Source organism: Mustela erminea, chromosome 1 (genome assembly GCF_009829155.1).
Source record: "Mustela erminea isolate mMusErm1 chromosome 1, mMusErm1.Pri, whole genome shotgun sequence".
In the NCBI taxonomy this organism is placed as follows: domain Eukaryota; kingdom Metazoa; phylum Chordata; class Mammalia; order Carnivora; family Mustelidae; genus Mustela; species Mustela erminea.
This window is the reverse complement of record NC_045614.1, coordinates 67,848,754-67,863,914: the sequence shown is the minus strand read 5'-3', so window position 1 is coordinate 67,863,914 and position 15,161 is coordinate 67,848,754. Positions and strand designations below refer to the sequence as shown.

Sequence of the window (15,161 nt, the reverse complement as noted above, 5' to 3'; positions counted from 1 at the left end):
TGTAAAATATAGCTTACAATGGAGATGAATTATAAATGTTTACTCTTTCTCTTGCTTTTCTCTAGTTATTGTAGCTTTAATAGACAGAATGGGAGATGCCAAAGACAAGGTTCGAGATGAAGCTCAGACTCTGATGCTGAAGTTAATGGATCAAGTAGCACCACCTGTGGTAGGCCTTCATTTTCAAACTTACAGTTTTCTAATCAGTGTTGAAATATTGGTAAAAAGAGCTGGTAATTACAGCCATCCTGTCCCCCCAGGGGACAGAAAAGCTGGAATTTTAAATACTAAATTATTGTTAATTCCTTAAAGAAATTGAAATTTAAGATAAAATATCAGGGGGCGCCTGGGTGGCTCAGTGGGTTAAAGTCTCTGCCTTCGGCTCAGGTCATGATCTCAGGGTCCTGGGATCGAGCCCCCCATCGGGCTGTCTGCTCAGCAGGGAGCCTGCTTCCTCCTCTCCCTCTGCCTGCTTCTCTGCCTACTTGTGATCTCTGTCTGTCAAATAAATAAATAAAATCTTTAAAAAAAAAAAAAAGATAAAATATTAGTATTTAGCTTTTTGGGGATTTTTTGCTTTTCTTTTTCCTATTTTCTACTCTTTGACATCTTTTACAAAGCTAACTCAGAGATTCTGCTGGATACTATGCTGATTATAATATTTTTTAGGATTTTTTTTGGTTTTTCTTACTTGCAGATAATACAGTGTTCACTGAGAAAGCTCATTTTGAGAACTACTGAAGTTATATTAATTTGTGCAACTTTTACAGCAAGAAGAAAATTTTTTTTTTTTTTAAAGATTTTTATTTATTTATTTGACAGAGAGAAATCACAAGTAGATGGAGAGGCAGGCAGAGAGAGAGAGAGGGAAGCAGGCTCTCCGCTGAGCAGAGAGCCCGATGCGGGACTCGATCCCAGGACTCTGAGATCATGACCTGAGCCAAAGGCAGCGGCTTAACCCACTGAGCCACCCAGGCGCCCAAGAAGAAAATTTTTTATTTGAACAGGTGGTGACTAATTGTATAAGGCATATATTCTATGATACCGATTTGTGTTTTATGAATACGGTAGAATAAATTAACCCCTATGGAGATGTTTTGAAAGGAAAGCAGAAAGGGGCACCTGGATGGCTCAGTCAGTTAAGCATCTGTCTTTTGATCTCAGCTCAGGTCTTGATCTCAGGGTTGTGAGTTCAAGTTCCATGTTGTACTCCATGCTGGGCATGGAGCATATGTGAAAAGTACGACAATAAATTGACATGTAAACAGAAATTTATAGAGTAGCTCATGTTAAGTAGAAAAAAACCCTGGAATTTATAATATATACAATGGTATTATGGGTTATTACCTAAAATACAGTTTTAAAATTATAAAACTTATTGCATATGTTTTATAAAAAATTGCAAAAATAAACTGTTTGCCCAGATATTTTATAGAATGAAGTCCTTATTAATAGTTTGGTGGGTATCCTTCAACACTTGTTTAGTGGTTCAAATTTTAACTCATTTTTGACATGCTGTTATAAGCAATTCTCTAAGGAACATCCTTGACATGTCTTTGGATATAAATATAAAATAGTGTTCCAGAGATGGTGTTGCTGCATCAGGTTATTCACACTTAAGATTTTCTGAGTAAACTTCCAAGTTACTTTCGAGAAAGTTTGGCAGAAAGAGAAGTATTAGTAGAATTGAATAAAGAGTCCAAGAAGAGGTATATGTGTGTATGTGTTCATGGATCTAATAAATGGTAAGGGTGGTGTTTCTAAATGTGGAGAAAGGATTGATTGAGTCAGTTGACTGTATGTTTAGAAGAATAAAGTTGGGTTTCCTTCCTACACTAAATTCATATAATTGCTATGGATTATCTGTACAGGTGATATATGCTTTTTTAAAAAGGAAATTTTAGTAGATACCAATAAAATGACTTTTATCAAATAATGTTTCTGTATTTGGATCCAGTGCTAAAGTGAGAAAAGCCTGAATTATAAAGTGTTGAAAAAGCCTGTTCCATGTGACAATTTGGAGTAGTTGCTAAGCAACATTGGACCTTTTAAATGCTTACTGGACTACTAGGCTTATAATGGTAGCATTGTTGTTGGGAGATTTCTAAAGCTTAGAAAGAATCTTGTGTCCGTGGAAATCTTAAGGTTTTTAGGTATTGGACATATTTTTTCTGAAAATAACTGAAACCTAAAGTGAAAGATACTAAATAAAAACTAAAAATGTGATTAAGGTACTTTAAAATGAGTGAGAGCAACATTAGTACAAATTTGGCTTAGGAAAGCTTGTAGAGGGGCGCCTGGGTGGCTCAGTCGTTAAATGTCTGCCTTCAGCTTAGGTCATGATCCCAGGGTCCTCGAATCAAGCCCCGCATTGGGGGTCCCCTGCTCAGCGGGAAGCCTGCTTCTCCCTCTCACACTGCTTGTTGTGTTCCCTCTTTCCCTGTCTCCCTCTCTCTCTGTCTCTGTCAGATAAATAAATATATTCTTTAAAAAAAAATTGTAGAGAAGTAAAGTCTGATGGGAAAATTCAGTTATTTAAAGTTGGTGATAGGGTTGGGAATAAAAAAAGATTATAACATGAGTAATATAATTTTTTGCTATACTTGTTTACTTTTCTTTTAAATAGTACATTTGGGAACAGTTGGCTTCTGGTTTTAAGCACAAGAATTTTCGATCTCGAGAAGGCGTGTGTCTGTGTCTTATTGAAACCCTAAACATGTAAGTTTTATGATTACTGAAAATAGCTATCTTGTTTTTTGTTTTTCTAAAAGGAAAGAACAATATCCATTTCATAAAACTTGAAGGAAGTTATGGAAATAACATTTTAAATAGTTATTAATTGATTTTTGATATGAGAGCTTTTATTTGATTTTATACCTTCAGCTGTTAAATTTTTGTGTGTATATTAATTTAAAATTATTAGTGATAAGAAGTGTTTCTCTTTTTTTTAATAGTGCTACCCAAAATAGATGATCGTATAAGAAGTATGTTGATATAAATTAGGTTCTGGACCCAGTTTGGAATTGTTTTCACTCCATGGTATTTCAGATATTATAGCCATTTCCCTCCAGCTAGGTTTTCTAGACCAGTGTGGATGGTTACCCAAATCACAGACTGAACAAGACTCTTCCAGGTAACTAGACAATGAATCAAGTACCAGTATGTAGAGCTCTGACAGCATAGAGCCACAGAGCTCAGAACTCCAGTCTGAAGAAGTTGTTGGGGCTTTTGATCTCTTTCTGGATTATTTGTTCAAGTTCTATGCAACAAGATAGGTGATACATAGTAGCTTTCAACTTTTCCTGTAGTGTTACTTCCTTTTTTCTAACTATACCTTCATTTATTTTCTTTTACTCCACTGTGGTCCTTTCTGCCATCTAGAGCTTGTAAGTGCATTCAGTTTTGCACAACTTAACGTGGTTTTTGGCTCTTCTGTCATTTGCTTTCAACCCATGACCTCATCAAATATTATAACCTTTATAAATAAAGGTTTTATTGGAATGCAAATTTGAGACCCAGCATCTTAAAAAAAAGTTAAGTATTTTAAAGCAAAAGCTCAAATTTTCCTGAGTGATCAGTAAGTTACTAGGTGTAAGAGTGCCATTGGTTGAACATTTTGTTCTCTTGGATCATGTGTTGACAGTTTTCATTGTCAGTCATGGTTTTTCAAGTTTGCGTATTTCACATTGTTTAGAATTAGTTTTTGCTTGTGTCTGATGTCCTTCATGTTTTAATGATGTGTACCCATGCTCCCCACAATGTTTGTCTTATTGATATAGACAAGAAGAAAGTGTAAGGTTATTTTGTTTACTGTTTGATTAAAACCAAATTCTCTTTATTTTTGTTTCAAATTATATTTAGTTTTGGGGCTCAGCCACTAGTTCTCAGCAAGCTGGTACCACATTTGTGTATCCTATTTGGAGATTCCAACAGTCAGGTAAAATTTTACTTACATTCAAGCATTGACTAACTTTTTTGGCTATCTCTTCTTTCCTAGCGCCCTTACTCCACTTAAAATAAAGAAGAGGGCAGGTGGAGCTGGGTAGTGAAATCAAGATTTCACCTTACTTTTTCTCTTAAAATCCACCAAAGTTACTTTCTGAGAACGCATTTTATTCACATAAGTTGCTTAAGTTTTACTCGTTTGGCTAGTGTTAAGGATATATGGGACCAAAAGGATAGATCTTGGGTTTGAAAGACTAAGTGACAAAGAACTTGATTCCTTTTTATAGTTCTTTTATTTGTTATTTGTGAGGACAGATTGTCAGTGTCCTTTCTTCATTCCTGAATGTGGTTGCATAACAACAGCTTTTTACAAAAGTCATAACCCTATTTAACAGAGGAAATTTGTAATTTTCTTTACTTGAGCTATGTATGCTGTAGGCATAATACAGAGGTGTATCCTGGATCTTGTCCATCTTAGTGGATTTGAACCTTGACTGTAACCTTTTTGTCATAGCTTGGGCATTTGGAATAACTCTAGATAAAGTATTCCTTGCTATTAGACGCTGGCTCTCCCTCTGGAAGTTTGAAGAGAGTTCTATTACCTCTTTATTTGTTCTTTGTGACCTGTGCAAGGGAACTGGAGCTGTCTTCCAAATTCTTGTCTTGAGGCCACATGTTTTTTCTTTATTTGTGCTAAAATATACACAACATAAAATTTACCTTTCCAGTCATTTTTTAGTATATAATTCATTGGCATTAAGTACATTCACGCTGTTGTGCAACCATCACCGCCATCCATTTCCAGAACTTTTTCATCTTCCAAACTCTGTACCCATTAAATAATAACTCCCCATTCTTCCCAACCCCCCAGCTCCTGACAATCACGTTTTACTTTCTCTCCATATGATTATACTACTCTAGGTACTCCATGAAAGAAGAACCATACAATTTGTCCTTTTGTATCTGGCATATTTCACATAGCATAATGTCTTCAAAGTTCATCTCTATTGTAGCATGTGTCAGAATTTCTGCTCTTCCCTTTTTAAGGCTGAATAATATTCCACTGTATGTGTATACCACATTTTGTTCATACATTCATCCTTAGGTGGATATTTGGGTTTGCTCCACCTTTTGGCTATCGTAAAGAATGATGCTATGAAAACTGGTGTTGAGTTCAGTCCACATTCTTGAAGGGCAGTTTTATTCCAGGGAAATATATTGGCCACAATAAAATTTGTATTCATAGACTTATTGGCAGTTCTTTGTGCAGTCTTACTGCAAAAAGAAGATTTTTAAAAAGCCGCATTAGTAACTTTTATATACATGTTTCTTAGATTTCTACAAAACCTTTTACAAGGTTTCTCTAGAGTTTTCTCAGCAGGTCCTCTTGGTTTTTGTTACTGACCTGCCAAAATCTCTTAGGGGTTTAGAAGCATTAAAACCAACTGAGAACTTTAAGTTGTAATGGTGTCGTGAGATGACATATTTTATTATGTCTCATCTAAGCTTAAGTTCTGAATTCCTTGACAGGTGAGAGATGCTGCAGTATTGGCTATAGTGGAGATCTATAGACATGTGGGAGAGAGAGTGAGGGTGGATCTCTGTAAGAGAGGAATTCCTCCTGCTAGGTAAGTCTTGCTAAATTTTTTTTTTTTTTTTTTTTTTTTGGCTACTCATTTTGTAAGTTTTAATTTCATATATGTTTGTTTTAAATAGTTTCAGTTTTCTGAGATTTTTAAAAGTCACAAGATATGGGTGCCTGGGTGGTTCAGTTGGTTAAATGTCTGCCTTCAGCTCAGGTCATGATCCCAGACTCCTGGGATCAAGTCCCATGTCCAGTTCCTTGCTCAACAGAGAGCCTGCTTCTCCCTCTCCCTCTGCTATTACCTCTGCTTGTATTCTCTTGCTCTCTCTGTCAAATAAATAAAATCTTTAAAAAAAATAAAATAAAATTCACAAGTTACAAAAAGATGTGTAGGTTTTCACGTTTAAAAAGTTCTTTACATCCTGCAATTTTTTTGACACTGTTTGATTATATATTCATATATTATTTAATATGTAACTAAATATCATCCAGGAAACTGTCTTTTGATACCAGACAGTAATAATCATTACTTGGAAGATGCTTAATCAAGAATTTAGCAAAAATGGGGCGCCTTGGTGGCTCAGTGGGTTAAAGCCTCTGCCTTCAGCTCAGGTCATGATCTCAGGGTCCTGGGATAGAGCCCCCATCTGGCTCTCTGCTCAGCAGGGAGCCTGCTTCCCCCGCTCTCTCTGCCTGCCTCTCTGCCTACTTGTTATCTCTCTATCAAATAAATAAATAAAATCTTTAAAAAAAAGAATTTAGTAAAAATATTAATCTACTCATTAAATATTTTTTTTGAGTGCCTCCTGTTGAAAGGTATTACACAAGATACTGGATAACAGAAAGCTATATAAGAATTAGTCACTACGGGGGCACCTGGATGGCTTATTCGGTTAAGTGTCTGCCTTCAGCTCAGGTCATGATCTCAGGGTCCTGGGATTAAGTCCCACCTCCGGCTCCCTTTTCAGCAGAGTCTCCTTCTCCCTCTCTCTCTGCCATTCCCCCTGCTTATACTCTCTGGTTCTATCTCTCTGTCAAATAAATAAGTAAAATCTTTAAAAAAAAAGTCACTACTCTTAAAATCTAGTTAAATCAAAAGGAAAATTAAGAATATCTGAGTACAGTGGCATCAGTTAAATCAGTAAAAATCACATTGATGAGCTTTTCATGTATCAGAACATTTTTTCCAAAGGTAATTTTTTTCCTTTAGTACTTTTCAGAGTTTCTATTTTTGTTAAAGATATTACTCCAGTTAAATTTTTTGGTAATCCCATTTTAGTCCCATTTTAAGGGGGACTCAGAAGGATTTCTTTTAACTTTTTATTACTGAAAATTTCAAACATAGACTGAAGTAGACAATAGTGTAATGAACTTCATGTACCCATACCCAGCTTCAACAATTAAAAACTCATGGCCAGTTTTGTATGTTATAATCTTACCTACTTACTCTTGTTTTATTTTGAAGCAAATCCCAAGTCATTTTATTTCATCTGTTATTCAGTGCATTCAGTACTAGCATCACAACTTAAAGTTTTTTTTGCAAATAGTTCTATAAATCAGATATCCAGTCAGCATTCAAATTTCCAGTTGTTTCATAAATGTCGTAAGTCTGTATATATGTTTATAGTTTTCTTTGAATCCATATCCAAATAAAGTCCAACAAATAGTTGGTAAGTTCTTACAAGTCTTTGTAAATCTTTACGTACCTCCAACACTTTTTTCTCTTGTGTTTATTTGTTGAACAAGGTAGGTAGTTTATCCTGTAAAGTTTCCCATATTCCAAATATTGCTGATTCTTTTTCTGTGGTATCATTTAACATATCCTTCTGTCTTTATATCCTACAAATTGGTAGTTGGATCTCAAGGCTTGATTTGAGTTTTGGTGGTAGGGGGTGGGGTGTCAGGAGATGGAAGACTACTTCAGAGGGATGTTCTAACTCTCATCATATCTGGCTATCTCTCTTACCATGTAGTTTTTTTCTAGTACTAATTATTTTTTTATAATAAGATAGTCCATTAAATGTGCATTTTGTTTACTTACTCATTTTCTACTTACAGGGCTAACAATTTCATTTGAGTAAACTTTACATCATTTTATGTAAATGAAAGAAATGATATTAATGTAATGTATTTATGTGTATGTGTATATGTATGTATATTCCATAATATATTTTGAGATTTCTATCTAAAAATTTTTAATAATTTATAATTTTATGTAAGTATGACATCCATACAGAAATGTATGTAAATCATGAGTATACAGTTCTGTAAATTATCATAAAGTGAATACACCCATGTATCCACATAGGTAGCAAAGTTGAATATTATAATCTAGAAGCTTCCCTAATTCCTTCTTAATTCTTGAATTTTTGAATTTTATATAAATGGAATCATATAGTATGTGCTCTTTTGTGTCTGGCTTTTTTCAGTTAATGTTGTTATTATTATTTCTTAGAGATTTATTTACTTATTTTGGGGGGTTGCAGAGGAAGAGAATCCTTAAGCAGACCCACTGCTGAGCTGGGAACCCACCATAGGACTCGATCCTACAACCCTGAGAGTATGACCTGAACTAAAACTGAGAGTTGCTCAACCATCTGAGCCACCCAGGTGCCCCTTGTTGTTTTAATTCATTTGGAATGTTGGATCTGGCTATAGTTGTTTCATTTTCATTGCCATTTACTTTTTTATGAATAAGTCCTACTTTATGAATCCATACTAATGATGGACTTGTGAGTTATTTTCAGTTTGTAGCTCTTTAGAATAATGCTATTAAAAACATTCTTGTACATGTCTTTTGGTGTACATGTGTATTCGTCTCTTAATCTAAGAGTGGGATTGCTGGGCCATCTGGTATGTTCACCTATAATTGATAATTGACAAACAGTTTTCCAGAGTGGTTGTAACCATTTATTTTCTTGCTGACACTGTTTGCAAGTTCCTGTTATTCTACATTTTCACTGATATTTAGCATTATTAGTCTGAATCTTAATAATTTTAGGTTTCTGGTATATGTGTTTTCATTATAGCGGTAATCTGCATTTTTCTAATAACTAATAAAGAGAAGAACCATTTCATGTATTTATCATTCATTTGGATATGTTCTTTCAAAGTGTCTTTTCAGGTCTTTTGCCTATTTTTGAAAACTGAGTGGTCTGTCACTTTTTAAAAATTGATTAGGAGGGGGCGCCTGAGTGGCTCAGTGGGTTAAGCCTCTGCCTTCGGCTCGGGTCATGATCTTAGGGTCCTGGGATCGAGTCCCGCATCGGCTCTCTGCTCAGTGGGGAGCCTGCTCCCCTCCACCGCCCCGGCTGCTTCTGTGCCTACTTGTGAACTCTCTCTGTTAAATAAATAAATAAAATCTTTTTTTAAAAAATTGATTAGGGGGACTTTTTAACATACGTTCTAGGTACAAGCCCATTGTCAGCTATGTATATGTTTCAGGTATCTTCTCCCACCTTGTGATTTGCCTTTTTACTTTTTTGATGGTGTCTTTTAATGTACGTAAGTTTTTTATTTTGATGTCGCTTTTGGTCATTTCCTTTATGATTAGACATTTCTGTGCCCAGTTTAAGAAATCTTTACTTACCCTAATAACTTAAAGGACATTCTCTGGGCGATTGTCATGAAGTTTTATTCACATTTAGATTTATAGTCCATGTGGTATTTTCTTTGAAAATGGTATGAAATGGGGGTTCAGAGCTTTCTGTCCTCAGTTTCCTACTCCTATTTTGCTACTCTAAGTGTTATTTTCATGCTTCTTAATATCTTGTTCCGCCATTTTCCCCAAAGAGCTCTCCTGGATACTATCCTTTCTGTACTTGACCTCTGCGGTCTTCATTCTGAGGTGTCCCACCTTCCAATTCCAGTGTTCCCTCTCCCATTTCATCTTGTCCACATCTTGTCTCTGGGCATCTTGTTCTGCTGTCTCCCTAAGACTCTGGAAGATACTGTTCTGTAGGATGAAGCAACCTGTGTCTTTAAACTGAAGTGCTTGCTTTCAGATTTGTGAATATTTTTATTTGTTGTGAATGTTTTATTTGTTGAATTCAGTGGGGGTAGGAGGCTAACGTTTAGAAATCACATTATGATGAGTGTCTAGAAGGTTTTCAACTCTAAAAAACAACTATGTTTTAAAGATTTTATTTATTTATTTGACAGAGATCACAAGTAGGCAGAGCAGCAGGCATAGGGAAAAGGGGAAGCAGGCTCCCCCCTGAGCAGAGAGCCCGACATGGGGCTTGAACCCAGGACCCTGGAATCATGACCCAAGCTGAAGGCAGAGGCCTCAACCCACTGAGCCACTCAGGAGCCTCTAAAAAACATATATTGTTAAGATAGAAAGTGTCTGCATTCTCAGTTTACAACTAAGAACTGACAGGATATGGGGGCGCTGGGGTGGCTCATTGGGTTAAAGCCTCTGCCTTCAGCTCAGGTCATGATCCCAGGATTCTGGGATCGAGCCCCAAATTGGGCTCTCTGCTTCCCTCTCTTTCTCTCTGCCTTCCTCTCTGCCTACTTGTGATCTCTGTCTATGAAATAAATAAATAAAATCTTAAAAAAAAAAAAAAAAGGAAAGAAGGAAATGACAGGATATGGACCATGGCTTAACTAAGGTTGTAAAAATGACACTATGACAGAAACATTAAGTCATAACATAACATAAGTCAGAGAACATGTGGCAGTTAAAAACAAAATGACAATGGCCCTCTTTCCTTCCCCAAATCTCTAAGTTCTGACTTTAAGAATAAATCATATCATAGGGGCACCTAGGTGACCCAGTCAGTTAAGTATCTGACTCATGATTTCAGCTCAGGTCATAATCTCAGAGTCCTGAGATTGAGCGCCATGTTGGGCTTTGTGCTGAGCGTGGAACCTGCTTGAGATTTTTTTTCTCTCCCTCTCCCCCTCCTTCCCCTACTTCCCCACCTGTGCTTGCTTTCTCTCTCTCTCTCAAAAAATAAATAAATAAATCATAGCATGATATATTGGAAAGTAAAAGCAAAGCAGACTAAAAAATACTGCTATCAGCATGATACCATTTTGATCTGAAGAAAATTTATATATGAATACAAACCATCAGCACACAATTCAAAAAAAGTTGGATGGTGGAATTGTGTTTGGGTTTTTTTCTTTGTTCCTAATTATGTTTCCTAGTTTTCTTTTATAATGAATGTACACTGCTTTTGTAATAAGAAACACATTGTTAACTAAAAAAAGAAGTGATACCAGAAGTATAGAAAGTACTTCTGAATATAATCAGGAACAGTAACAGAATTGGTGTTGAAAGAAAGTAGGTTAATAGAGAAGATGTTAGTGTTAGTCTTATCCGTATCACCTTAGTTTCTGTCGTTTTATATTTCATTGTTTTTATGTTTGCCTTATGTTTTCTTTGCATGAGTTCATGTACTTTTTAAAGAGGTCTTGGTGACTGAGTACATTTATTATAAGGTTGTAACAAGTATTTTTGATGGGTTTGGAGAACTAATTTTATGAGGAAACATGAAACTGTGTGCATGTAGGTGCTGCCTGTGTTTGGTTGCTTCTGTACTCAAGCAGGATGGGCTTGGTGTTTTCTCTCAGTAAGTGAGAGTTGTAAAAGAGAGTTGTATGAAACTGAATTCCTGAACATACTTTTCTCAGGGAGGTGGTCAAGGAAATTGTTTCTATTTAAACTGTATAAAACAAAATGTATTCTTTATTCCCAGGTTAGAGGTGATTTTTGCCAAATTTGATGAAGTGCAAAAGTCAGGCGGTATGATTTTGAGTGTCTGCAAAGGTAAGAATAAATAAGTTATTTCACTTGTCAAACATTTCTAAGATTATTTAGCAAAGTTTTAGATACTAAAATGTGTTTTCAAATCAACTATTAAATCACTCAGCAGATTTGATTTTGTGGCTTGAAGCTTAATTAGGGTATAAGAATGTCTTTAGATACTGCTAATTATCATCTATTCTCTGACTCTTTAAGAGTAACTGAAAATTTAATTTTGGGTCAGTTATGTAAAATGATACTGTTCTTTTGGCTTATTTTTTGTAGCTTCTGGGTTGAAGATTTGTTGACTCTCTTGCCTTCCATGTTCCTTGCATAAAATAGTTTTATTCCAAAAGTAATTGTTTTACTTAGTTGTTTTTAATAAAAGTTTTGGGGTTGGTGGGCTTTATTTCACTTATGTGTAGACTCTCAGTGATGATACTGGTGAAGAGACATAGAAGTAGAAACTTTACCAGCATAATCATCTTTGGCTTCTCAATTGGAATTCAAGGTGGTTTCAGGTTAATATCTGGCACTTAACTCAGTTTTGTGGTTGCTCTTCTTTTTGTAAGGTTGCTAGATTGTGTTTGCTTTTAGTGGGTGGCATTTACCCAGATTTTAGTTTTTATCCGTGTATGTGAAAAATATATTCTATTTCCAAAGATAACATAGGTTTTTCTTCCTAGGAAAGTAGGTTCCTATTAAAGAGAGTGGGGTAGGAAGGCACCTGGGTGGTTCAGTCTGTTAAGTGTCAGCTCTTAGTTTGGGCTCAGGTCATGATCTCAAGGCCTGAACTCAACTGAGAGTCTGCTTCCCTTCTCCTCTCCTTCTGTTCCTCCCCTCGTGCACAGGCGCGTTCCCTCTCTCTAAAGTAAATAAATAGAGCATGACTAGCTTAGTAATGTAATTGATGTAGTGGGAAAAAATTGGTGTGTGAGTTGTATAATCATATAATGAAGAAACTAGTTACTAATATAATTTAGTTCTTTTTCTCTGGATTAAACCAAGACTGAGCATTGTTGTGTTGCAGGAATTCAGATGGAGTGAGAGTTTAATGTTAAAAAGATTGTGTCTACCCTGATCTAAACTTGGTTCCACAAGCATAAATTGACTTCAGCGTTACCAATCCTCACCCTGACTGCCAGCTTTTCTCACTCTTCTCTGAATAGAAGGTGTTTTAAGTACCTCATCCTTATTTTTCCAGCAGTTACCTCTATTTCCATAGAAACCAGAAACAGCAGGAAGATGGATAGTTGTTAAAATTCCTTGGATTGAGACTGCTGTGTTTTCATACCATTTATAGTGCATTCTCATTTGTGTATTCCAGACTTTGTAGTTACAACTCTAAGAGAAAAGTATAATGCATATTATAAATTTAAGGTATTATTTGGATACAGTTTATTTTGAAAGTGCTGCCTTTCTTGTATTTTGTGAGGTTATTTCTGTTATCTTCAAAATAGGAGATTTTATATTCCCTATTCTCTTAGCTCCCATTTCTTTTTCTCTTGTTTCTCTCTCCATAAACAGGAGGTTTGGAGTCAGTATCTGGCATTTATTTCTCTTGGAGGGAGTCTTTAGAGATTTTTTTTGTATTGGAGATTATCTGAATATTTTAAGTGTGGTCATATGTGAATGTTAAATTCTAAGAGGTATACAGTGGGGTGTAGAAGTAGGTCAGGATGTTTTTGATGACAATATTATGCTGTCATTGAAAAATACTTTATTGGATTCATAATTAATGGAAGAGACTATAAGAGGGAAGCCTGTTTATTATGTTGGCAAGTCCCAGGGCCCAGGTCTCTCCTCTCGCTTGTCTGTATTCTCTGTAATGTAATCCAACTCAAAGGCTTTAAATGATAACTATTTGCTGTTGACTTCTAAATGTGTGGTTCTGGCCTCACTCATCTCTCTTATATTCTAGATTTGGTAGTTTGTAGCCTCGATGACATTTCCTTTGGAGTGCCTAATAGGCTCTCAGGCTTAACATGTCCAAAAGTAGAAAGCCTGTTGTTATCTCTTTATTCCCCTAAAATCTATTGTTCCCCCATTTTGCCCATTTCAGTCAGTGCCACCACCGTCAGCTCAGGCTAGAAACCTGGATTGATCACCCAGTCTGTCTACCTTTGAAGTCCTAATGTATCTAAAATTTGTCCTTTTTTCCCCCATCTCCACTGCTAAAACCCCACTCTAAATCTTCAGCTTTTACCTGGATTATGCAGTAGATTTCTGTTCCATGTTTGCCTTCTAGAATGTTTTCTACCCAGAAGTGAGAATGATCTTAAAATGTAAATTAGATCATGTCTCAGCACTGTTGAGACATGATCTGTCCTTCTCAACAAGAGAAGTTTCTGCTTCAGGGAGCCTACATTCTAGTGAGGGAGATAGATTGTAAACAAGTAAGCAAATAAGCGAATGATTATCCGGAGTGATTATAATTGGTAATGGGAAGGATTACAACTACCCTTTGTTTAATGAATTTAATGAAATTAATTTAAATTATTTCTAAAATCCTTGCAGCTAAGTGAAAAGCATTAAATGAAAAAATAATTTCCACTAACATTATGGTATGTGTGTTATCCCAACCCAGGACAATGAATAATTTTTTAATAATTTTTATAGGTAGAGAAGTCTATTAACAGAACACTGAAAATGAATTTTTATAAGTAATAATTTGAAGGCAAAAAGTTAGTACCCAAAGTAATACTCTTTTTTAAATTTTTGTATGATTTTTCCCTACAAAATTTCCAGCCCTTTTGACTTATTGTAATAGTGCACCCAGCCTAAAACTTTGAAGTTATGGGACAGAAATACATTTTAGGGCAAAATAAAGGCTCAAAATAAAATTGTGGAAACTGAGAGCCATTGAAGATACCACCTTTTCTTTCTCACACTTGGTGTACATGTGCAAAGCAAATTGTTATGAATTCACCCAAACATGGCATTCAGTTCAGATTTGTTCCATATGATATTCTAGAAACTGTTATGTTAAATAAAATTTTTTAGTGTGTCTGTGCCTGAAGCCATAATAATGAAACATCAAACTTTTTATATTGATTTAGAGTGCTTTGAGATGAAAGAAGTCATTTTAGTAAACAGACAAAAGCAAAAAACTCAGGTTATAAAGGTGGTATAACTTGATTATAAGAGTTATTTTTTCCTCTTTAGTCTACGTCTTCTCCTTTATGCATGTCTCGGGGCACTTTTAAAATTATTATTATAGTAAATAATATCTCGTGCTTTTTTCCTGATTTCGTTCAAAACTGCTTTATCTATTTTCTTGATTCAAGTTTTGGTTGAATTCTTTGACTTGATTTTCTAGAGAGTTAGTTCAGCACTCTGGAGACACAAAGTAAATGTATCATCAGTGATGTGAGCGTATCATTTAGTTTAGGAAAGGGAGAAATGCTTTTTTTTTTTTTTTTTTTTTTTTTTTTGGTCTTGAGGGTTTTTCAAGCCAGACTTTAATTCTCATATTTCAAAGTAAGTTAGGCAGTATCCCTAAATACAGTAGAATTAGTTCGGCTGTGAGAAGGAAACTGAGTTTAATATTAATCCGATCAAGGCTGGAAGAAGGCAATACCAGCCCTGGAGGAAGGAAAAGGCTGGGAAATGCAGGCCCCCTGTGATTGTGGCTGGGCCTGTTGTTGTCATGGAGCTTTCTAGACCATCTCCTACGCTAAGATGTAAACACCAACAGTGTTGGTGGCTGTGACTGCAAGTCTTTTTCTCTTTGACTGTGAAAAAACTATGCATAATTCTGATTTGTCTCATTTGCATAGAACCTAATGAAGTCTTGGGGTGAAATCATTATAAAATGTTTCCCCACTTCTCTATTTGAAACAGTTGCTAGGAAAAGAATGCTCTAGGAGGCTGGCA

At 35.6% G+C, this 15,161-nt stretch overlaps 1 protein-coding gene across 36 annotated transcripts in view; it reads left to right on the top strand.

Annotated features, from left to right (window-relative positions):
* The window catches only part of CLASP2 (cytoplasmic linker associated protein 2), a 190,212-nt gene that overhangs the window by 20,613 nt on the left and 154,438 nt on the right, over nucleotides 1-15,161 (top strand). For 35 of the 36 annotated variants that reach the window (XM_032305950.1, XM_032305676.1, XM_032305597.1 and 32 more), the window contains 5 exons: nucleotides 66-169; nucleotides 2,627-2,718; nucleotides 3,862-3,937; nucleotides 5,476-5,573; nucleotides 11,239-11,309. In XM_032305950.1, coding sequence (XP_032161841.1) covers nucleotides 66-169; nucleotides 2,627-2,718; nucleotides 3,862-3,937; nucleotides 5,476-5,573; nucleotides 11,239-11,309 — 441 coding nt within the window. The remainder of the gene's footprint in view (nucleotides 1-65; nucleotides 170-2,626; nucleotides 2,719-3,861; nucleotides 3,938-5,475; nucleotides 5,574-11,238; nucleotides 11,310-15,161) is intronic. The other variant, XM_032305449.1, reaches the window with a different exon arrangement.